General features: G+C 41.6%; 1 protein-coding gene across 2 annotated transcripts in view; it reads left to right on the top strand.

Moving 5' to 3' along the window:
• LOC115646112 (dynein heavy chain 5, axonemal-like) overlaps positions 1 to 24,594 on the top strand; it is a 297,132-nt gene that overhangs the window by 264,605 nt on the left and 7,933 nt on the right. For both annotated transcript variants that reach the window (XM_030551608.1, XM_030551609.1), the window contains 2 exons: positions 8,097 to 8,229; positions 18,663 to 18,871. In XM_030551608.1, the coding sequence (XP_030407468.1) occupies positions 8,097 to 8,229; positions 18,663 to 18,871 (342 nt within the window). The remainder of the gene's footprint in view (positions 1 to 8,096; positions 8,230 to 18,662; positions 18,872 to 24,594) is intronic.

Consider the following 24,594-nt stretch of genomic DNA (forward strand, 5'->3'; position numbering starts at 1 on the left):
AGAGCAACAGCAAGGTTAATCCATCAGCGCTTCCTCAACTTAACCACTCTGATTACGATGATCATGGACAGGAGGGGGTGTGGGGTGCTGGCTCTGAGAGGGGGCTCAGGGCTGGAGCAGTGAGTGGGTTGTCCTTCAGGAGGGGGTATGGGGCACTGGCTCTGGGAGTGGGGTTGGGGTGCGGGCTCCCACCATGCAGCACTTACCTTGGGCAGCTCCCGGTCAGCGGCACAGTGGGGCTAAGGCAGGCTTCTTGCCTACCTTGGCCCCATGCTGCTCCTGGAAGGGACCGACGCCCCTGTCTGCAAGCACCACCCCCGCAGCGCCCATTGGCCACAGTTCTCCATTCTCGGTCAATGGGAGCTGCAGGGGGTGGTGCTTGCAGGCAGGGGCAGTGTGTGGAGACCCCGTCCCCCCACCCTGGGGCTGTGGGGGCATGCTAGCTGCTTTGGGGAGTGGCGTGGGGCCGGGACAAGCAGGGAGGCTGTCTTAGCAGCAGCCCTGCTGCGCCACCAGACTTTTAGCAGCCAGAGATCGCGATCGACTGGGAGAGTCTCCAGGACCGATCAGTCAATCATGATAGACCAGTTGGTAACCACTGATCTAAATCAACCGATATGCTTACATGTGTTTTTCCCGAAACCACATGCCAACAACAGGGAGGCTTCTCTTCACCCGCTCAACATCCAAAGAGCACTAGTCTTTTACCTAGAAAGAACAAAAACATTTAGAAAATCATCTTGTCTCTTTCTCTCTAGAACAGAATGATTGAAGGGTCAAACCATCTCTAAACAGAGACTATCTAAATGGATATCAGGCTGTATCCATTTGTGTTACTAGCAGAACAACCTCCCTGCTCCATCAGGAGTCCGCACACACTCCACCAAAGTGTTATCAACATCAGTAGCATTTTTTTAATGATATACCTAACTCGAACATTTGCAAAGCAGCTACCTGCGCCTCTACCCACACTTTTACTAAACACTATGCTCTCGAGCAACGATCAGCTGCAGACACACAGTTTGGACTCTCGATACTAGCCACCGTCAATAAACCAACTCCAAAGCCCCCCCTCCACTGTCCATAGTCACCTAACGTGGAGCACCCACAGGGACACTCCTTGAAGAAGAAGAGAAGGTTGCTAGCCCTGTGCAGTAATTGAGGTTCTTCGAGATGGTTGTCCCTGGGGTTTTCCACTACCCACCCTCCTTCCCTCTACTTAGGAGTTTCATGCTGATCCTCTAGGGTAGAAAAGGAACTGGGGGTCGGTTGGCTGCAAATGCTAGGTAGCCAGTCAGAGCACTGCAAGATGGCTGCCACGCACGTGCGGCTAACTGGGACACTGCTACTACAAATCTGCAATTACAAATGCAGGGCGCCAAGACACCTAAAATGGAGCATCCACAGGGACAACCATCTTGAAGAACCTCAATTACTGCACAGGGTGAGTAACCTTCTCATCTGTAGCAAAATGACAGGCTCCCATCTCTCCACATGTGTGCAGATAGATGCAAATATAAATGTCAGCACATCACGCAGTTAGGTTTATAATGAAAAAAACATTTGCCTTACAAGTTGAAAAACTGATAGCTAGGGAATATAATGATGGAATTCTAAAGGCATTATTGCTGATTGGAGGTCAGCTGCGTAACCAAGTGACAATGTTTTTTCCCTATATAAGATTTGGTCTAAATACATTTCAACTTTAAATTCCCCTCTGCTGGGTGTTTTTATGTCAGGGCTTCTCAAACTGGGGGTTGGGACCCCTCAGGGGGTTATTACATGGGGGCTTGTGAGCTGTCAACCTTCACCCCAAGCCCCACTTTGCCTCCAGCATTTATAATGGTGTTAAATATATAAAAAGTGTTTTTAATTTATAAGGGGGGGTTGCATTCAGAGGCTTGCTGTGTGAAAGGGGTCACCAGTAAAAAAGTTTGAGAGCCACTGCTTTATGTTATTCCATAGCAGCATGTGACCCCCTCCCCCTTAACCAATAAGAGAGCTGTAACAGTACTGATAGGATGGTTTATACATCCCATGCACACACCAGATTTCATCCTTCCTACCTTGAACTGGTTGCTGGTGCCACTCTAAAGCAGCTCTGTTTGTGGTGGGAGTGGCAAGGGGGAGGGGCATCTCCCTGAACTTTCCTTTCCTCCACACTCATGCCATATTTTGGAGGGAGATATCACCTCTCAAAATGGTGTCCTCCCCAAATCTGCTGACAGGGCAGTACAGGGGTGAGAGGAGACTAATGAAAATGATTCCAAAACATTATCTTAACTTCCAGTTTTGAAGTAGAAGCAGATTGAAATTCCCAAGCTGCTATAGTAACTTACTTGCTGTCACATTTTGGGGTGCAACCCAGACCAGTGAAAAGTTGTGTCACTGCCTGACCTATAACCCTGGTTGCCTTAAAATGCTCTGCTGCTGTAGCTCCCTTGTCTGCATGCTCCCAGCCAGCATATAAGCCTGCATTGAGTTTTGGTGTGATAAGCAGCCCTAGTTCAGCAACTCTGACTGCAGCTGCCTGCTTCTTACACCACAGCCACACTCTGCTCTCCACCAGCCTTGGTTACTATTAGCCAAGTGACTCCAACATATCCCCAGTAAATGTACTTTCATTGTCTCTGTCTGATGACCAGGCTGGTTAGATAAGCAAATACACAGTTCTTTATGATCCAGACGTGCTGAGTCCCAAAACAAATTCTGAGCTTTGATGGTTCTGTTTACAGCATATGTAAATTGCAACTCCATTGTCACTGGTCACCCTGCTTCATTTGTATTTGACCTGAGCAGACCTATTTTGTTCAAATTCACTTTAAAACATAGTATCAAAGAACATCCATAACTCCACATGTGGTATCGTTACATACATTCCATCCTGACACTATTCACCAGTGTATTACTGGTTTTCAAGTGATACCCACAAGGCATATTTTGTACAAATATCAGGAATGCTTACGGTCACACTTGGTCACTCCTCTTGGTTCATGATAACAGCCCTTCCACTGGAACTCAAAGTACTGTGTTACCTATAAAAGCAACAAAGAGTCCTGTGGCACCTTATAGACTAACAGACGTATTGGAGCATGAGCTTTCGTGGGTGAATACCCACTTCCTCGGATGCATGCAGTCTATAAGGTGCCACAGGACTCTTTGCTGCTTTTACAGATCCAGACTAACATGGCTACCCCTCTGATACTGTGTTACCTATGCACAACTGGGTAAGGAGCATGCATGCTAGGACCAAGACATTATACAAACAGTAAGAACTAGTATGACTGTTTTCTTCCATTGCCTCCTTTCTTAAATTGTTGTATTTAATGTTAATTGACATCTGTTTACATTCCACTTCACAATCCAACTGTGACTTTATAAAATATATACAAATAGTGAGGAAATATTTTTATCTGGGCTTTTTGTAATTAATGTGTTTCATTTCAGAGAGGGCTCTTTTGACTAATGGGTTCTGTCTTCAGGTTTCCTTTCTGCTAGTCAGGTTTTCTTAATGTAATTCTAGAATAGGGATCAGGAAATGAGTGATCTTGTTGGGTAATACAGAATCTAGTGTAAACAATCAATCATGGCTCAAGATTTATGTGCTTCATCATGTAATTAACAATAAGCTTTCCAAGAGCAGGACTGTAATTAGCAAAACTCACAGAAGCTCACAATTTGACTCTCATCTCCACGATAACAAAGACATGACAGGTTATGAATTATGTCATTAATTCAAAGCCTTATGTGGTGTTGTGCTTGATGCTCAAGTCTGAGTGCTGTGAATGCAGCTAGGGTTGAATTAATACAGTATAGTTCTTGCACTGATATGTTTCATTGCTATTATGGAATATTACATAGGTTTGCATTTTTAAAAAAAAATGTGTTTCATAGAAGAATTCCCAAGCCCTGGGAGTTGCTCTGTATTATAGTGTTGTGGCAGCATCACTATAACTATGGCTGAGGAGACACTCTTGTTTTAAGCCTCTCATTTTAGATTCACATACTTTAACTTTTTGGAAAATTACCTTTTGGAGTGAAATTACCTAGACTTCTCATCCTGGAAGAAAATGTTTTGGGGCAGTTTGCTAAAATGCCACTTTTAAGTTATCTAAGAATGGGAAAAGGGGGTTTTGCAAACTAAAAAAATGTTTCTTTTGTTTTTAAAGGTGAAAATTAATGGGTCAGATTCTCCATGGTGCCTCTCCTATGTGAAGTGCTCTTCTTATATCTAGCATGTATCACACTTTTTCTTTGGGATTCTCAGGGCTAAATTCCAACTCTGGCACTTCAAGTGCAGAAGGTGGGGCCCTCAAGGATTCTAAAAATTAATACTGGCCACTCCAGGCTTGTATTAAACTCCCAAGGTTACAGCTTTCTCTGACCTTGGATGGGTAGATGCTGCCACCACTCAAGTGCAAACCCCCTTTGAGAACCCAGGAAGGCTCAGTTGGGAATTCCTTCCTGTGGGGTACCCTCAAGCCCTTTCACCCCACTCTGCGGAGGAGCTGAGAAAGAAAACATAAAGGAAATCAGCTGTTGCCACCAGCTAATTAAAAAAAAAAGTGTGCACAAACCTCTTAAGACACAGAACTCCAATCCTATTCTTTAAAAAGGTACATTTTATTTAAAAAAAAAACAAAGAAAGAAATAAAGAAAATACATCTGAAAACTCAGGCTATTACTAAATTTTAAAAGAACAACTACAAGGATTAAGCACCAAAAATAGCTTTCTTAAGGTCCAGCTTAAAGGTTACAAGCAAAACAAAAGCACCTGGGGTTAGCACAGAGGAATCCACAAGCCTTAAAGAAATAAAAAAGATAAATCTAATCATGTCTTCCTAGACATTTCCTGATCTACTTACATATCTAGGGTTTCAAATCAGTAGTTTTTAGGTATAATACAGATGATTTTTCATACCTGGCCCAAAGCTTCTTACAGCATCGCTGCTCTGACCCCCTCTCCGCAGGACAGCAACCACAAACAGGCAAAGGAGAAGTTTTTTCCCAATTTTAAAAAGTTCTAGCCTTCTCATTGACTCTTTTGGTCAGGTGCCCACTAACTTCCTTTTACCTGTGCATAGCAGTGAGACTTTTTTAACCCTTTACAGGTAAAGCAAGTAGAGAACAGCTACTAAGAGGGATTTTATAGCTAAGTGGCTGGATGGGTGTCCATAACAGGGAGCTACCCCCACCTTCATTTATCACAGGAATACTGAGGCAAAACACTGAGTGGAGCAAACAGTTGTTATTTTGGCACCTTAGAGACTAACAGATTTGTTTGGGTATAAGCTTTCGTGGGTAAAAAACCCACTTCTTCACACTTGCATCCGAATAAGTGGTTTTTTTACCCACGAAAGCTTATGCCCAAATAAATCTATTAGTCTTTAAGATGTCACTGGACTCCTTATTGTTTTTGTGGATACAGATTAACACAGCTACCCCTCTGATAGTTGTTCTTTTGGCCGTTTGGGCAAAAGAAGTGAATTTCCTGTGAAATTCTTAAAAATCAAAGGCTGTTTGCAAATCATTTGTGAACAAAAAAGAGGGCGGTATTCACAAAATAAATTGTCCACAGGAAACTATTCTCCCAGCTCTAGTCTTAAATGCTCTAGTACTATCTGCTTTTCATGATTTAGAAAGAAAGAAAGAAAGAAAAGCACATTGACTCATTCTGTAGAATGAGCTGTCAGACTTGAAAATATAATCCGTTGGCTCCTACTCCTTGGACAGCCTTTCTGTAAAATCATATATGCATATGATTAAAATCTAATGAATAACCTGACTGGTAGTTGTCCCCCAAGGAGAAAACCATGTAAAGTTTAAAAGTTTATTTTCAAAGGCCTGAAGATGAAACCTGAGAAATGGAGGCTATCAAAGCATTTACTGTCTTGTCCTATCAAGTATCACCATTCAAGTGCTACACTTGTCTTCCTTTTTAAAGAGGAATGCTGCTAGATATAACGTTATGTCATTACAATAGCATTCATCCTTAGGACTTGTCTACATGGAGAAATTAGTGTGGTGAAACCTAGGGTGTGAATTTCAAGTGAACTAGCTACTGTTATATTAATGTAAATGGAAAAAATGAGCCAAAGATTTTAAATAAAATAATAATTAATGGAGATATCCTATCTCTTAGAACTGGAAGGGACCTTGAAAGGTCATTGAGTCCAGCCCCCTGCCTTCACTAACAGGACCAAGTACTGATTTTGCCCCAGATCCCTAAGTGGCCCCCTCAAGGATTGAACTCACAACCCTGGGTTTAGCAGGCCAATGCAGAAAAGAAGGAAAAACAGACAACATACCTTCTTCCCTTTCACTGTAGCTGGAGAGAGTTTTAGAAGGAAAAACCTCTGTGTATGACAATCTTTTAGATGGTATTAAAGATGGTAATAACTGTGCTTTTGGGTAAAAAGAGAAGATGGCTGAGATGAGCTGGAGTTGTTGTTGCTATAGTTGTTTAAGTCTGATCTCATTTAATTTCGGTGTTTGGGATTCAGCTGGCACTTGAAGGGGTGGCATTGTCATCTGGAACTTTCTCTCTGGCCCAGTCTGGTCTGGGCATCCCTCAGGATTAGGATAAAGAAGGCCCAGGGTCCCAGGAACCGATAGGGGTGGCACCTGTGATGATGATACTCGCTGCACTAGCCTCCATCTGTTCTTTACTATTTTTTTCCTTTCCTCCAAAGTCTTTCTCTTTAAGGACCCAAAAAGGGAGTGGCAGGTGGAATAGTCCATCCCCTTATTATTTTGTTCACCAATTAGGCCTAATCTCCAATATATCACGTTTGTTTTATTAACTTCCAATCTTTTTTTTAACCAAAAATGGTTTTAACATAGTCCATGAATTATATTAATGTGGTCTTTTTGTTTGGACTCAGTTAGTCTGTCTGGGTCTTTTGCACCTGTTTATAACATTCATTATTGAAAGCAACTTCACTTACTTTCTATTAACATTTGTTATTTTAGGCTATTGTAACATTTTATGAGCTTTCATATACTTTTCACAATTAAGCTTACAATTAGGGTAAATTTATAGGCTCGATTATCACAACACTACTTTTTATTAACTCCATGTGTACATGGATACTGTGCACCGTGTGCCTTTGTGCTCTTTAACTTATTACCCTTTAAAGTATACTAAGCTAAGCAGCCTGAGGGCATTTGAATGTCCACCTGTGAGTTAGTCCTTGTCTACAGTAGGAAATTAGGTTGATCTAACTATGTTGTTCAGGGGTGTGAAAAATGCATACCCATGAATGATGCACTTAGGCCAACCTAAGCCCCGGTGTAGACAGCACTAGGTCGATGGGAGAATTTTTCCATAGACTAAACTACCTCCTCTTGGGGATGGTGATGGTGGATAGATTACCTACACTGACTGGAGAATCCCTCCCATCAGCAAAGGTAGTGTTTTCACTGAAGCACTGCACTGGCGCACCTGCAGCGTTTCAATGTAGACAGGCCCTTAGTGTGGTAAAACTAGTGTGCTTTAAATTTACACCCTAGCTTACTCTGCATTAACTTCCCTGCGTCTTTCAAGTAACCTTTGGTGTCTTTCAAGAAAAACACAAATTAGAATTTAATGGACATTTGGCTTTGCCAAAGTAGTACCCGCTGTATTAGGCTGATGTTTGATTTTATTGGAATTCTAACTCTATCTTCTATTGGAAGAATAGTTTCCTTAACTTGTCAAATCTTTTTTTTTAACTTTCCCTTTATATTTTTAATAGCTTACATTTAACACAGTACTGTACTGTATTTCCTTTTTTCTTCTTTTTTTTCTCTGTGCTGCTTCCTGAATGGTTCCAAATAAGGTGTGAGGTGGAATGGTCAGTTCAGTTAACGTCATGTGTCTTCCAAAAGCTGGCAATCTCCCCTCCATTGGGATGAAGCTCCTTTTTACTAGGCCTGATGAGTCACAACATACTAGACCATAAAGCTTGTGTAGGATGAGCGTTGCCTATCTGTTACTGTGTAGTTTGGTTTTTAGGGTTTATGGGTAAAATTTTAAAAAGTACCTTTGTGCTTTTGAAAGTATTAGATTTGTACATATACATAAAAATAGATATTTTTTTCTACACTTTGTTTAGGTGAAAGCCCAACTTCAAAAGATGGGAGCAATTCAACCCTTAAATATATTTCTACGTCAGGAAATTGACCGTATGCAGCGTGTTATATCAAGAGTTCGAACTACACTGACTGATCTCAAGCTGGCCATAGATGGTAAGTATATAATCATACCCCATTAATTTCTAAGGATTATAACAGTATTGTGACACTAACAATGTTCCCACATCTACCTCAAATTTATGGTGCCCTGGTCTTGCAATTCATTGTGCCCTGCGGCACTGCTGTACCCACATGAACCCTATTGAAGCCAATCTGTCTTTGCAGAGCTGCACTTGTGCACCTGTGTGCTATGAATTGCAGGATTGGGACCATAAACTGTATGGCAAAATGATTCAGCGTCAAACTTAAGGCTTAATTGTGTAGAACTAAGAAGCAGCATAGTTACAAAATTGCATACCAATTAGTGGGGGGAAGTGGCATTCTGCACATGTTGGAGCTGAGAGAGTTTAGCTTAAGGTAAGAGATGAGCAGTAGTGAAGTGAAGGGGATGGAATAGATGGCTCGTGTTGCTTTCTGTTTCCTCCTTCTCTCATCCCATTTTGCCCATCTGGTATCGTTGAAATGGCTAGCTGGAAGGAGAATATAAAATGAGGCTCCCAAAAGAAACACATAAGAAGATATTTTTCAGTATATAAGAATACTCTCCACTTCATTATCCAAGTCATTCATGAAAATATTGAGTAGTGCTGGACCCAGGATTGACCCCTGTGGGGTTCCCAGTTTGACAGTGAACCACAGATAAATACTCTGAGTAGGGTTTTTCAACCGGTTTTTAATCCAGATTATATTTTTGAGTTCAAATTATAGTTATTATAGTTGTAGCTGTGCTTTGTACTCACTATTATGTTCCACCCGTTAGTGCTGTTTTAATTGCGAATTGATTGCCCAGAGTTTATTTCACAGTTGGAATGATATAATACTCCACATAAATCTGAAAGTAAAAGTAAATGTTGTCCTCTCAAGTTACCTAAATAAGTGTGAGTTTGACACAGAGCGGTCATTTCAGAGGGGGTCATGTTTTTGTGGCTGTATATCCTTTTCATTTTGGGAATGAAATGGCCCTGAATCAAACCCCCAGGTTGAAATGCCCTAAATTTTGGTGAATTTCCTGTCTGGATCTGGAAGCAAACTTTATAGATTGGTGTCAGTATCTAGGAGTTACTGTGTTCATGGCTAAATGGAAAGCAAGAGAAGGAGAATTAATGTAAATTTTGACTTCAGAAGTTACTGTCATGTTCATTATGAAGAAACTATACCATTATTAAAGGTCAAACAATCCTTCCGTTATAACTAAAGTTTTGACAACCCTAATTTTACATTATTTTAAATTAATACCACTGCTCCTGGAATTTTTTCAGGCATAAACTTATGCCAGGGTATAAAGCTTGAGAAAATTTAGACAAAGTTTCTGAGAGAGAGAGAGCTGTGGGAGTCCAAAAAATGATACATTCTTGACTTTTTCAGACCATTGTAACTCAGAAAAGGCTTGGTCTGGAAATCCCAAATATGAGATTAATATGTTGCCCTGGCTGAGTAGGGGTGCCTTTCACTAGTCTTTATAGGTTTTGGTTGCAGATTTGATATGTTATTAAAAGCCTTTTCATCATATGTTTTGAGCTCTGCATTGATCTATGTAATGCATGCTGTCTAGTATGCTAGCTTTAGGTGCTACTTAAATAACACATCAGTATCATGCATGTTTCCTACGCTGCACAGCCACAATGCTGAAGTACTCATGAACCCTGTGGAAACATAATAGGAGTTATGTGGAGGATAAGTACCTTGCAGAGTTCCGAAGGTTTGTGGCTGTACAAGCTGACATTCATCTTATTTTTTGGAAAGATGAAGGATCATCATTTTTCAGTTAGTAGGCCCGGTAGCCAGGAGGAATGATAGTTGGAAATGGAGGGAGACCATCAGGGCAGGAGGCTTTGAATTCTGTTCAGATCTGTGATTCCAGTGAGTCAGAATGCTTTACACACATTATACATGGCACCTTACAAACATAGTTTAGTTAGACCTCAAAAGACCCTGGTAAACTAGTCGTATAATTTTACCTTCATTTTACAAAGGGAGAAGTTGAAGCTTAGTGAGTTGATTTTGCTGTGTTAGCAGCCAGATTAAATCATTGTCTCCTGGGGGCTGGGATCTTATTGGCTTCTGATGGCTGCCTGCAAAGATGAAAAGAACTGTAGTGCTGCTAAAGATAATGACATTTTTGTTTAGCTCATATGATGGGGCTTGTGCATTTGGACTGAGGAGTCCTTTCTTCTCTCCCCACTGATTCCCACAATGACTGTATGGGAGCCACATAAGGAATCATCAGGGTATTCCTCTTCCAGAGGAGAATTTTATTTGGGGATGTTTGGGAACATTCAATAAAGCATTCATAAAATGTGGCAATCGGAAAATTCATGTTTTGAGACTTCTGGAGAAAAAGAGCTGATGTGTTTTGCCACCTCATAACTCAAAAACATTTTGGCCCAATAATTCCCAATTTTTATTTTTCTTCTCACCCTGAGGAAGGCTGGTTCCTCTGATTATCTTTTTAAAAGATAAAAGATACTTTTGGACATATTACTAAATCTTATATACACACTTGGCTTGATGCTGAATATCTAAGAGTGTTCAGAAGCAAATTGTGTAGATTTAGGATAAACTACAGGAAACAGAGAAGACTTTAAAATAGCTGCAGAGCAGTTTTGTAATGTTCTACTGACCTGGTGTGGGACAAGGCTCTCTGTGTGTGTGTGTGTACGTGTACATGTATGTGCGCGCACAAAATATTATTTTTTGGATCATCTATCATCATGATAATGTGTGGACATGTAGATTTGGTGCCTCTGCTGATAAATTTTCAAGACAAATTGCAAGGCTAAATTGTGTGCAATTATTTTAAAAAAATGACAGCAATCTTACTGAATAGAGTAAATAGCTATTGTCGAGAATGAGGGAGTTAAGTGTACTATTTTTACAAATATGTGCATCTCGGTTTACCTGGTGGGTGGTAGCCTGCCTGACTGCAAGTTCTTAACTCAAAGGAGGCTATCGGGGGGGAAACAAACAGGAAACAAAGCAATGGCTAAGAAAAGGTACAATCTGCGAGAATATCAACAGTCCTTGAGGGAACTGGGGGAAGCTATGAATTGGGGAGTGCCCCTGCCTGGCTCCAACCAGGCTGGTAAGGTTTACTCTTCCATGCACAAGCTCAGGATCAAAGTGGGTGCTAAACCATTAAATAACCTCAAGCCTAGAAAAGGAAGAGAGTTGAGTGTGTTGCCAGGAGCCACCCAGGGAGTGTGAGTGAACACTGACAGGGATGCAAGAAGACACAGAGAACATACTGCAGCTGCGAAGTCTGCTTCTTCCAGCCTAGAAATGGAAGTAAGTGGGCTGAATAGAACTTACCAAAGCTTGCAAGGAAAGATTAAGAGTTAGGTAAAGGTAAATATGAGTATAGGCCTTTATTATTTTTGCTCTTTGCTCTGCATCCTATGTACCTTTGGGTGAATGAATAAATAAAGCTTTGTTTTGAAGCAGCTGTTTGTCAGTTACTCTAACCACTGTCACAGGCTCCCAGAGCAAAGGTCTTACCGGAGCAGAACTCATTTGGATCTGTTGGGTTAATACAGCTGGTAAACAGAGGGGCTGCACCTCAGGGTATGTCTACACTACAGGATTATTCTGATTTTACATAAACCAGTTTTGTAAAATAGATTGTATAAAGTCGAGTGCATGCGGCCACACTAAGCACATTAATTCGGCGGTGTGCGTCCATGTTCCGAGGCTAGTGTCGATTTCTGGAGCGTTGCACTGTGGGTAGCTATCCCGTAGCTATCTCATAGTTCCCGCAGTCTCCCCTGCAGTCTCAATTCTGAGTTGAGATCCCAATGCAAAAACAGTGTCGCGGGTGATTCTGGGTAAATGTCATCACTCAATCCTTCCTCCGTGAAAGCAACGGCAGACAATCATTTTGTGCCCTTTTTCCCTGGATTGCCCTGGCAGACGCCATAGCATGGCAACCATGGAGCCTGTTTTGCCTTTTGTCACTGTCTCCGTATGTGTACTGGATGCTGCTGACAGATGCAGTACTGCAGTGCTACACAGCAGCATTCGTTTGTCTTTGCAAGTTAGCAGACGGTTACCATCCCTAATGCACTGTCTGCCATGCCATGGTAAATTGGCGATGAGATGACGGTTATCAGTTGTTCTGTACCGTCTGCTGCTGTCATGGGTGCTCCTGGCTGGCCTTGTTGAGGTTGGCCGGGGGTGCATGGACAAAAATGGGAATGACTCCCCGGGTCATTCCCTTCTTTATGTTTTGCCTAAAAATAGTCAGTCCTGCCTAGAATATGGGGCAAGTGTACTAGAGAACCAGAGAGCACAGCCGCTCTGTATCAGAGCCCCAGAGATCCCGCAGAAATGATGAGCTGCACGCCATTCTAGGGGGTACCCCTGCAACAACCCCACCCATTGCTTCCCTCCTCCCCCAACCCTCCTGGGCTACCGTGGCAGTGTCCCCATTTGTATGATGAAGTAATAAAGAATGCAGGAATAAGAAATACTGACTTTTTAGTGAGATAAAATGAGTGGGAGGAAGCCTCCAGCTGCTATGATAGTCCAGGCAGTACAGAATCTTTTCTTTTGACATGAAAGGGGGGGGGGGTTGATAGAGCTCAGCCTCCAGTTGCTATGATGAGGACGGTTATCAGCTGTTCTGTACCATCTGCTGGGAATGACCGGGAGTCATTCTCATTTTTACCCTGGCGCCCCTGGCCGACCTCACTGAGGCCAGCCAGGAGCACTCAGGAGCTGATGATGACAGCTATCCACTGGGAAGGGGATGCTGGTGTTCAGCGCTGCAGCACCCCGTCTACCAGCAGCATGCAGTATAGAGTGACATTTAAAAAAGGCGAGAAACGTGTTTTTTCCCTTTTCTTTTGGGGTGGGGGGAAGGGTGTAAATTGACGACATATACCCTGAAACACCCTGGAAAATGTTTTTGACCCTTCAGGCACTGGGAGCTCAGCCAAGAATGCAAATGCTTTTTGGAAACTGCAGGGACTGTGGGATAGCTGGAGTCCTCAGTACCCCCTCCCTCCCTCCATGAGCGTCCATTTCATTCTTTGGCTTTCCATTACGCTTGTCACACAGCACTGTGCTGTGGCCTCTGTATCATAGCCTGGAGATTTTTTCAAATGCTTTGTCATTTCATCTTCTGTAACGGAGCTCTGATAGAATAGATTTGTCTCCCCATACAGCGATCAGATCCAGTATCTCCTGTACGGTCCATGCTGGAGCTCTTTTTGGATTTGGGACTGCATTGCCACCTGTGCTGATCAGTGCTCCACACTGGCCAAACAAGAAATGAAATTCAAAAGTTTGCGGAGCTTTTCCTGTCTACCTGGGCAATGCATCCGAGTTCAGATTGCTTTCCAGAGCAGTCACAATGGTGCGCTGTGGGATACCGCCCAGAGGCCAATACCGTCGATTTGCAGCCACGCTAACTCTAATCCGACATGGCAATACCTATTTCAGTGCTACTCCTCTCATCGGGGAGGAGTACAGAAACCAGTTTAAAGAGCCATTTATATTGATATAAAGGACCTCGTTGTGTGGAAGGGTGCAGGGTTAAATCGGTTTAATGCTGCTAAATTTGGTTTAAACGCGTAGTGTAGACCAGGCCTCAGAGACACAGTCTAAGAGTGGGTAGGAATGTGTGGTTCCACCCAGATGGGGTGAAGGTAGCAAAATCTGCTGCGTGAGGGGTGTATGTCAGAGAGACTAAAGGGACTCTAAAGCACAGCTTGCCCTGTAACCATGACAACAATTTATGAGCAATATCAGAATATAGGAACTAGAGGCTTGATTAATTCTCCTTTCATTCACATGGGTTTTATCCTTGTCAACTCCCTTGTTTCAGTTGAGTTATTCCTGATTTACATCTATGCACATGACAAGAGAATCAGGCTCAGAAAATCATGTTCCTGCTGAAACCAGAGCTTAAGATCCCAACTGCTAATTTGAGCTGCACATCTGTATCTTCACCTCTCTAGCTGGAGGCAAATTCTTCCAAATGAAGAAGTTCACAACTGGTCCAAATCCGAACCTTCCCATATTTCAGGATGTTCAGATCCAGCTCATTATAGAGATAGGTGTGAGCACAAGTAGTAACATGGGGCTACTGTATACACATAATAAGGCTTGGAAGGATTAAATTTTTATCTGTAAATGAACATCAGTTTCACTGGACACAGGCAAACCACTTAAAAGCTACTTCCATCTATAATAATCCAAATTTACAGCTAGGCAAAGTAAGGAAAATGCTGCTTAACTTATTAGAGTTTGATTTAAGGACATTTCTTATATAAATTTTGACATGTGATTTTGCCAATTGGTATTTTAACAGTTATAAAGCTTTAACCTTTTGAATCTCGTTGTCTACTGTCATTAAATAATTATTGGCTGACTGTCCCATAATTTCTCATAATTGTAAGAATTTAAATAGATAAAAACTAAAGAAATGCTTAAACCCCATAATTCCATGTAACTGTAAAGATTTAAATTGATAAAAATAGGAAATAATAAACATATATTATCCATCAAAATATGGGGAAAAAATTGAACTCCGCCAAGCCCTCAGATAATATAAAGTGAACAAAGCTTTCATTCTGTTACATGGTGAGTCACTAAACACAGAGCCACAGAATAGGATAAATGTGCTAGGATGTAGCTGTGCAGCCCCTTGACATAATTACTTTAATCAGCCACAAAAACTATAGTCTTGTTCCGTATTGAATTGAACACCTACAGGAGCTTTACCTTGCCTCTTTCTCTGCGCAGTAGTTGGAAGCCAAAAGAGGCTGCATCTGCACTATGAGCTAGGGGTGCTGTGTGTATATGTGCTTGACATAGCTCATCTATGCCTCTGCTGCCACTGCTAGTGTGAGCACAGCTACACAGCTCGATAAGAGCTAGCACAAGTAGGTATGTGCCAGCAGGAAAATCACACCCCTACTTAATTGTGCAGGCATAGCCAGAGACAGGGCAACGCAGGTAGAAACCTGTTTTAAAAGCTCTAATCTACGTGCAATATGGTTACAGTACAAATTATTTTAGAAATATCAAAAAAGACCCTTCAATGCCTTTAAATGATCTGACCTTTAATCTGTCAGCTTAAAATGGGCTTCATTGTACCCATGAAAGGGGACCCGACCACATAAAGTCCAAAAATAACTGTTATAAACAGCAGGCAGGTGAAGTTCATAGAACATTACAGCCAGTCATGTTAAGTTCATGAAATGTTCAGTCAGCCCCTTTACAGCAGGCTGCCTCCTGTTTTCCATTAGTTAAACAGTAGAAATGTATGGCATCGCATTATTCACTCAATGTTCCCTGTGTCTGCCTTGTTACTTGAGTGTTCCTGTTTTCTGGAATAGATGTAGCTGTCCCTCTCAGTTGGTAATTAATCCAATTTCTCCCCACTATTTTATTTTTATCAAAGCATCTGAGCTGCTGGAATGCATAGCAACGCCCACAGATGGCATTCAGTTTGCCCTGGTGCTGCAACTCAAGCACCATATCCCTGCTGCCAAAACTGACACCCACTCACTCAGCATAGTAATGCAAAGATGTAGCCAAGGCCAGGGCACTGAGCACGTCTTCTCAGCCTTTACAGCTCTTTTGTTAAGTTTGCTTCAAGTTCGTAACAAAAGTCTGGTTTCTTATTTTCAGCAACAATCATGAGTCATCACAGAGGGGCATGTGGAACAGTGTTCCCAGTAGTAGTGGGAGACTCCCTGGTGTCTCTCAGATGGTGCACAGGGAGCAGAATCTGGTTGTGTCTCCCTAACTATGAAGCTGCAGCATAGGGAAGTCCCTAATGGCTGTAGAGATGGCATAGCTGGCTCCTGTACTGCCCTCTGCTCTTGGGGGAATTCTGCACCCTCGGGGGGTGCAGATTTCTTGGCTTCTGTGCAGAAATATGGGGGAGCAAAAAATCTGTGGGGAGCACACACCCCTTCCGTGGCAGTCTGGGCACATCTGCTGGGAGCAGCTGGCAGCAGAGAGCAGATCCCTGCGGGGGCACGAGGGAGGGTGGGGGTGCATGCATGTATCTGTGAAGGGACGTTAAGGGAGTGGGGCTGAGCTTGTGCCTGTGTGTGAACAAGGGAGAGAAACTCAGGGCTTGTCTACACTGGCAATTTACTGTGCTGCAACTTTCTCACTCAGGGATGTGAAAAAACACCCCCCTGAGCGCAGCAAATTTCAGCTCTGGAAAATGCCAGTGTAGACAGTGCCCCAGCTGGTAGTTACATCTCTTGTGGAGGTGACCACACAAGTCACGTTAAAGCGCTGCCAATGTAGACTAGCTGTAAGGTGCCACAGGGATTCCTCGTTGTTTTTGCTGTGTTTAAGTTAGAGAAGGCCAAGTTGAAGAAATGCCCCTTGAATGTGGAGCAGAAGGTGGTGACATTTATGATATTCTTGGAGTGGTTCCTGGAGGAGTTCATTCTACAGTCTCGGACTTGCCCGTCTCCTGCACAGACGAGCTTTACTCTTAGTGTAGTGTGGCCATGGAGTGAAGTTGTCAACAGTGCTCTTCATCCCAGAGCTTTAGATGATCTTTTAGATATTCTGGAGCTAGCCATTGAGCATCTTCGAGATAAGGACTGAGATCTTGAACTTGACTCGATGATCTATGGAAAAGCAGTGTTGCTGAAGAGATGCACTGTAGCATTCTGAACTAGTTGGAGTTTCCTAAAAGCTAACAGCTTCTTGCCTAGGAATATTGCACAGACAGGAGGTGAGAAAGGCAGGTATAACTGAGCCAGGTTATTGTTGCCAGGAAGGGATGGAGTCTTATAGCCAACTGGAGATGGTAGAAAGCACTACTCATGGATAAGGCTAAGATTTTGTCATGGTTATTTTTTGTAAAAGTCATGTACAGGTCAGGGGCAATAAACAAAAATTCATGGAAGCCGTGACCTGTCTGTGACTTTTGCTGCTGCGGCTCCATGATTTTCCCCCACCATTGTGGTGACTTGGATCTGTGGGGTTCCCCCCCTGCCTGTGGGAGCTGGAAGCTGCAGGGTGACCATATTTCCCAAAGAGAAAATGGGACACTCCCAGCTCTTCGCCGGAGGCGTCCATCTCTCCCCGTGCAAGGCTGTCACCCGTCACTGGAACCCTGAGGAGGGCCCCCTCAGGAGTCTGCACCTGTCGCTGGAGCCCCTGTTGCTGCTGTCACTGGAACCCTGCCAGGGCCCCCCTGGCTGCCAGCTGGAGAGTACTGCAGCTCCTGGGGCTGAAGCAGAGAGTGTCACAGAGGTCCCTGGAAGTCACAGATTCTGTGACTTCCATGGCCTCCGTGATATAAACATAGCCTTACTCACAGATGCTGCTATGTGAGAGCTGTCAGCAAGGAAACAGGAGTCCACCTAAACTATGGACTAAAGTTTGGTTCCTTGACACACCACTCCCTTCTGTCACCCCAGGTTTGTCAAATTTTATCTCAGTGAGCCAGAGAATAGTGTAGGAAAGAGGTTTCCATAGTGTGGACCTCACCAGAACACAGAGGTAATCTGCTGGATCACCCACCCTCCCATTCATAGTCACACAGATCACCTCCCTTTCCCTCCCATGTACAGTTCCCTGAGTCACCTCATTCTATCTGCAATAACGTTCAGTCCCTGTGGCAGATACAGCAGTGGTTTATATCAAAATATAATTATTATTTGTATTGCGGTAATACCTAGGGGTTCTAATCAAAACTGGGATACATTGGGCTAGTTGCTATATTTAATTTATTATAGGTGTCTTTAATACAATTTAGGAGCTCAAAATATGGAGGACAGCCAGCTCGCTGTGGACCAGCAGCAAGTGCTCCACAGACCAGAGGCTGAGAACCCCTAGTTTACAGAATACTGTGGATTTCACAGTGAGGTTAATTATTCTACAAGCAGTAACGCCAACCTTTTTTAATGGAAACCACTGTACTATATGTAGCATATGTGTGTGGACCACCACTGCCAAAAAGAAAACATTTGACTGTATCTCTGCCATTACTTTACTATGGAAGCTCTTAGTAATGAAAATGTATGGACTCATCATCTGTAACAAAATAATTGCAATGAATATATTCTCTATCATATACAGTATACATCTCTCTCTGATAGTGTGAAGGAAGACCATTAAAATATACTTATATTGAAACAATTAATCACATTTACAAACACAGTGTCAATACAGTGAATATAAATTGGGAAAAAAGTTGATTGAAAAAAATCTCTTTATTTCCTCAAATAATATTATAAGAAATGTCCTTTATTCATTATTTAGCCATGGACTGAGACTTATACATTTGTTGCAATTAATTGCAAACTGATAAGACTTCGTTTGAACAGTTGTGTAATTAAGGCTCAACAAGAGAGATCCTTTTGGATTTAGAATATTGTTTAGAAGTTTTAATTGCCTTTGGAAGCTGGGGAGAAATTAATTCTGTACATGTTTTACTTATAATTCAGGAACCATTATTATGTCAGAAGACTTGCGAGATGCTTTGGATAACATGTATGATGCCAGAATTCCAAAGCTTTGGTTCAAGATTTCCTGGGAATCTGCTACTTTAGGGTTCTGGTTTACTGAGCTTCTTGAAAGAAACCAACAATTTAGCAGCTGGCTGCTGGATGGCCGACCAAATCAATTCTGGATGACAGGATTCTTTAATCCACAGGTAAGGTTACCAAGTTAGCCTAAACGTGGTATTTTAAATCCTATGCAATAACTAAATGATCACTTGAGGAAGCTTCCAGGTAACTCAGTCATAATTGTGTCCTGAGTTAAATAAGCTCCAAACTGTAAGGATGAGATGTTTATTAGACCAAAATATTGTTACTGAAATAACAGGAAGCAGCACCATCAAGTTATTATAATAATAATAGAACATATATAAATAGACTCAGTGAGTTTCTGCACATTTCAACTCCTTACTCCCTTTTTTCTTTCTTTTTCTTCCCTTCCCTTGCCCTGTAATAAGAGTCATTTGTTTGTCATTCATTTATTTAAAGCTCCCTAGAGTATGAAATAATTACATTTAAAAAAGAAAGTTTGAAAAAATGCCATTCATGGATAAAATGGGACTTGCCTCTGGGCCCTTGTGGGCCAGTTCTATAATGTGGCGTTATTCTGTATACAGCACCTAACATTGTGCTAGGCAATTTGCAGAGAGATAAAGAACACAGTCCCCACACTGCATAGTCTAAAATAGGTCAGATATAACAAAGCGAAAGGCAACAAAGAGAAGGGCAGAGGGTGGAAAAAAGGAATGAAGAATTCACAGCTGCATCATGTGGCTGCTTTGTATGGCTGTGCACACAGATGAAAGTTTCATGATGCAGCAGATATTTCTGGGAACTGTGACTTCTGGAAATGATGGATTCTGAGATGTCTCAGGTGAGTGCGTGGCCAATTTTGTGGAACCGAGAGTTATTTTAAAGATGTATTTTTATTAATGGATGTTAGCAATGTAAATGTTAGCTGATGAAGTTGCCCAGAGAGAAAAATTACTGATAGAGATGAGTGTGGCAAATATTCTCCTGGTTTGAGAGTGGAGGATATTCAGGTGTCTATCTGGACTGGCTGTTTTGGAGAGTAAATAGTCCACCTTCACAATTTTATAGTCCCAGTGTCCTGTCCTACAGACATCAGAATCCAAGGATATAGGAGACCCATGGTAAACTGCGACAGCATCTGTTGGGTTCAAAGAAGCTACTATAGTTTACCATTTGATTTTGTCCACAAGACTCAGTTAGAGTCCATTACAGGCACTTTAAAATATCCCTGAATTGCTATTATGCTGTCAGATCAGTTGCTGTCTTACCTGTCTCACCAGGGGTGCTGTGAGGATCAGTAAGTTACTGCAGATACACTATTTTGGTAATGTGAAGTGCTGTGTAAGCGCCAGTACTTGTCTGATGTATGGTTAGACATCTCAATATTCATACTGTTTCCTGACATTTTCTTTACTTAGTGCTACTAAATTTTACACTAAAGATACCCCAGAACAGATATAGTTTTCACTTTGGCCATGTTAGTTGGCTTTGTTCATGCCTTGGCCTAGTGACAGGTTTGCAATTCTGCCAGGCTAAAATGGGCATCCGACTTGTTGGCTCTGGACATCTGGACACCTCAGAAAGAAGCCAAGTAATCAGAATATAATGTCTCCAACAAGCTGGGACTTAATAGAGCACAACAACTTAACAACAATTTAACACTACATAACACACATTTGTAAAATACTCTAAATCTGTAAAGTGTACAGAAGAATCCCTGAATATTGTATGTTTACATGACTTTAATGTTCATTTGTGTCAGCAATTACAAATGTAAGAGTCAGAAGGTTATTTTTGTATTGTCCAGACTGTGGCTGAGTTACCATTTGGTGAGATATTGTGTTATATTTTATTTACAATTATTATAATTGATAATAATATAGTTATGAATTTTTTAAAATCACTATTACATGGATCAGAGATTTAGAAAATGAATTCCCATGTATAAAAATGGGCTCGGAGGGATAAAGAATTAATTTTACTTGCAAAACTGGCTTAATAATAATAACTTATAAATAGTCAAAAATGCATCTCACTTGTATGTCTCAGAAGTCTATGTCTTATCCCCCTATGTATAGACTGTTGTCTTCTCTTTGCATCAGTCTATTGCTGATGGTAATGGTTAACACAAGAAAAGAAGATAAATCTGCTGCATTCAGAATACAGTGTGCTCTTGCATTAAAAATAGAGGCCCTGATTCTGTTCTGACTTACGCTGGTTCTAAACTAGGGCAACTTCAGTGACTTCATGTGAAATTCTCCTGATTTATACTGGTGTGAGAGGAGGAACAGGCCCATATGTGAAAGAAACCCTGTTCCTTTCATATCTGTCTATGCTTGGCCAAGCAAACCAGATTGAGTAAAATGAGACCTGACCTGGACTATCACCCACCCCAAGAATTAATCTAGCACTAAATCTTTTTTAGAAGTGAGACAAATGTGATTAATATGTGGTTTAAAAAATGTTAGAACCTTTCATGCATCTTTGCAGCTCCAGGCTACAGCCAGCAAATGGTACCCTTACTCTCCTGCACTTTCACTACAAGCTAGCATGGTGGCTTTGTTTTTACTTTTGTGTCAAAAAAGTAGTTTTAATGTGAGTGATAAAAAAAAAACAACCCCAAACCACAAGCACTGCTTTCTGCTGCAGCAGGGGCGTAGTGTGCCAGGCAAGGTAGGAAAGGGTTCTTCTGTAAGGTGCAGTGCCCCATTCTCCAGTGCACACGTATTTCCACTGTAACACAACGATGGGTCTATTTTGCAAGCATAGCTGAGAAATATAAAATAAACCATAAACGGAGGCCTCCCACGTTAGCTGGGTGAGGTGAAGAGGAAAACATGTTTATTGTAACAATAAGCATAATTGACTTCAGTCTACCACAGCATATCACCCAGTTGTCTTGGTCCTCCACACCCAAAGAGTCAAAGTTAGATTGTATTAGTTCTTCAAAGGGAAAGAAAACAAAGCTCCTGTTCATGTCAGTAGCCTCTAGTGAATATGCTGAAGGGCATGCAGGTGAGTGGGATTAAATATCTTGCCCTACTTCAAAATCTGAATGAAAATGGCATAGATCATTAGAAACTGAAACAGAACACCACACAATAGTCAGCTGTCAGAAGGGAGAGAGAAGTGGCAGGAGAACTGATTTATGTCCTGTTCCTTCTTGATTCACCGTCAGTAATAGTAGAATTGTTGGGCAGCCAGCCCTTTCAGTATCAGCCCATCTCTTGCATTGACTAGGACTCTTTCCAGTGTGCTGATGAGTGTTATGAACCCCGCTATACACAATAAATGGGTCCTGCCATCTTTGTGATAATAACTGATCTCTGCCTTCTGTCTCAGGCTTGCTCCTAATGGACAACTATCCTTCCCTTCTTATGATTTATTAGTAGTAGTGTTTTATTTATTATTATCACTATTTCCTTGTTTGGCCAAGCATTTGAACCACTTTCCTCACCCTGCCCTCTGTACTTTAATCTCTTCTCTGTGCTTTCTTTTCTTAGTTTTTCTGGGATCTGGTACCTCTCTGCAGCCTTCTGAATAAGGATACTTGGCTTTTAGTTTTACATGTTTTTACTTTGAAACATTGGTAGTGGTATCATTTGTACAGACTGAGAGAGAAAACATATTCTCGTCATATAGGTTCTGATTTGAGCTAATGGGCATATCTGATGACACAATTTGGCCATTACTCACTAACTCCCTTAGCTATATAATAGAGATCCCAACTACTTCTAACCCAATTATAATGATATTTGTTAACACAAAACCGCTTTAAAATGCTCCTGTGCTGGGCTTTCTAGAATGATAGTAGGAAGGTTGCGGTGTAGATTAACTGAGACAGTGTGTTTGCCTTATCTTATGCATCTAAGCTCTCTTAACTTGAGATGTAATACGCACTTAAAAAACACACCAGCAGCAGATTCATATGGCTAAGATGTGGCCATGGTGGCATGTAAGATGGGCTTCCACCTTGAATAGTTCCTCGCAAGTCTTCTTCCTTCAGCAAAAGTCTGTATGGGAGGATTTAGATTTCCTGAATCCCTTAAAATTGTATCTTCCAACTTTGTTCATGTCCAGCTTTGTGTTCCAGTTCCTTTGATCTCAGATCTATAAACCTTTGGTAAAAGCATAACTTCTTGTGCACTGCAGACTTAAACCCACCATTGCAGTCATCTTGTTCTCCACTAGTGCACGATTGCAACTTGCCAGGCTCATCTAAGGATCTCCTTGTTGTGACAATATCAAACCAGCGAATATTAAGAATGCGCCATAACTATTGAGACTGAAAACTGTTTAGCTTCCTCTCCTCGACTTCTTTTTTTAATGGCCATGTTTCTGCTCCATATAACAGAGTTGTCATGACTACCATGGGAAACACTTCCATCTTAGTTGTCACACAGCCAGAGGCCTTCGATGATGCTGAAATGCCATGATGGAAGACTGATCCAATGTGTGTGACTTCTCTGGATATAGATCCTCCTGTGGTCAAACAGCTATCCAGGCAGAGAAACTATTCACCCAGTATTAGCAGATTGTTTTTTTTCTTTGTTTATAAGAGGTGTGCATTTGGTTTTATTGCCATTGATCTTAAATCCTATAGATTCTGCAGTTTTTTGCAGCTCTTCTATCATTAGCTATGGTTGGTCAGTAATCTCTTCCGGTAAAGCAATATTATCCACATATTTGAGATCCTCTAAAGATGAATCTTTAAATTTCACACCTCCTACTTTGGCCTCAGTCAGTTTTGTCATCAGATAGTCCATTAGAACATTAAATAACCTACATGAGAGAACACAACTCTGCATATTCCTGATTCTACTCAAAACCAGTCTGTAATGCAACCTTGACCCTCCCACAGCTAAATGTACCAAAGTACAGTTCCTCCACTAGCACCCTAAATCCTCAGGCATCCCATACTGGTATAGCAGTATCCGCAGTACTTATTGGTGCACTGAGTACAAAGAAGCTGCAAAGTCTATAAATATGATGTTAGCTTCCTTTTGTTGTTCTAGTTGTTTTTCAGTAATTTTCAATAGAGCATATCTACCATGGATTGCTGATCAGCTGTGTGGAAACCACATTGGTTGTCTCTCATTTTTGGGTGGAGACAATATTTCAGTTGGTTCAGTAATACGATTGTAAACACCTTCCTGATTGGCAGGAGCAATAGTCCCCTATAATTTGAGCAAGCTGATTGCTCTTTTTTTGAAAAAAGGGATGATGCTATCCTTTTTCCAATCTTATGGAATATGACTCATTTCTTAAACTTTTAAGACAACTTTGTGAAGCCAGTGAACAAAATCCAGGCCTCCGCTCTTTAGCAGTTATGGTAAAATATTGTCAAGACCAGATGCTTTATCATGTCATAACTGTTTAACCACAAGTATAACTTCCTCTAATGTCACCAGCCTGTTTTCTGCTGGATTCATTTTTTGATTGTTATACTTTACAGCTTGGTGGGGATCTGTTAATTAATTCACAAAAATTATCATGTGAGTGCTTAAGTTGTGCATCAACATCCTGGCAGTAGTCTCCATTTTTATCCTTAACTTGCAGAAGCCACAAGAATGGCCTTCCATTTAGGACAAATACACATTTCTGGTCATGTCTTTCAGAGGCTTCCTCAGTGTACTGTGCCATACTATTTCATCATTGATTATGATCATTCCAGAAGGCTCTCTTGATTGCTCGTTCAAGACATTTCTTTTCCTCTATTATCCATTTCCTTGTCTCTTCGCTGACTCACCTCTGATCTGCTAGTGCATCCCTTTTGCATTGCACCTCTTTTTTTCTCTCCCATAATTTGATGTAGTCATCTGTAATCCAACATTGCTTGTTCATT

This window comes from Gopherus evgoodei, chromosome 2, assembly GCF_007399415.2.
Source record: "Gopherus evgoodei ecotype Sinaloan lineage chromosome 2, rGopEvg1_v1.p, whole genome shotgun sequence".
Taxonomy (NCBI): domain Eukaryota; kingdom Metazoa; phylum Chordata; order Testudines; family Testudinidae; genus Gopherus; species Gopherus evgoodei.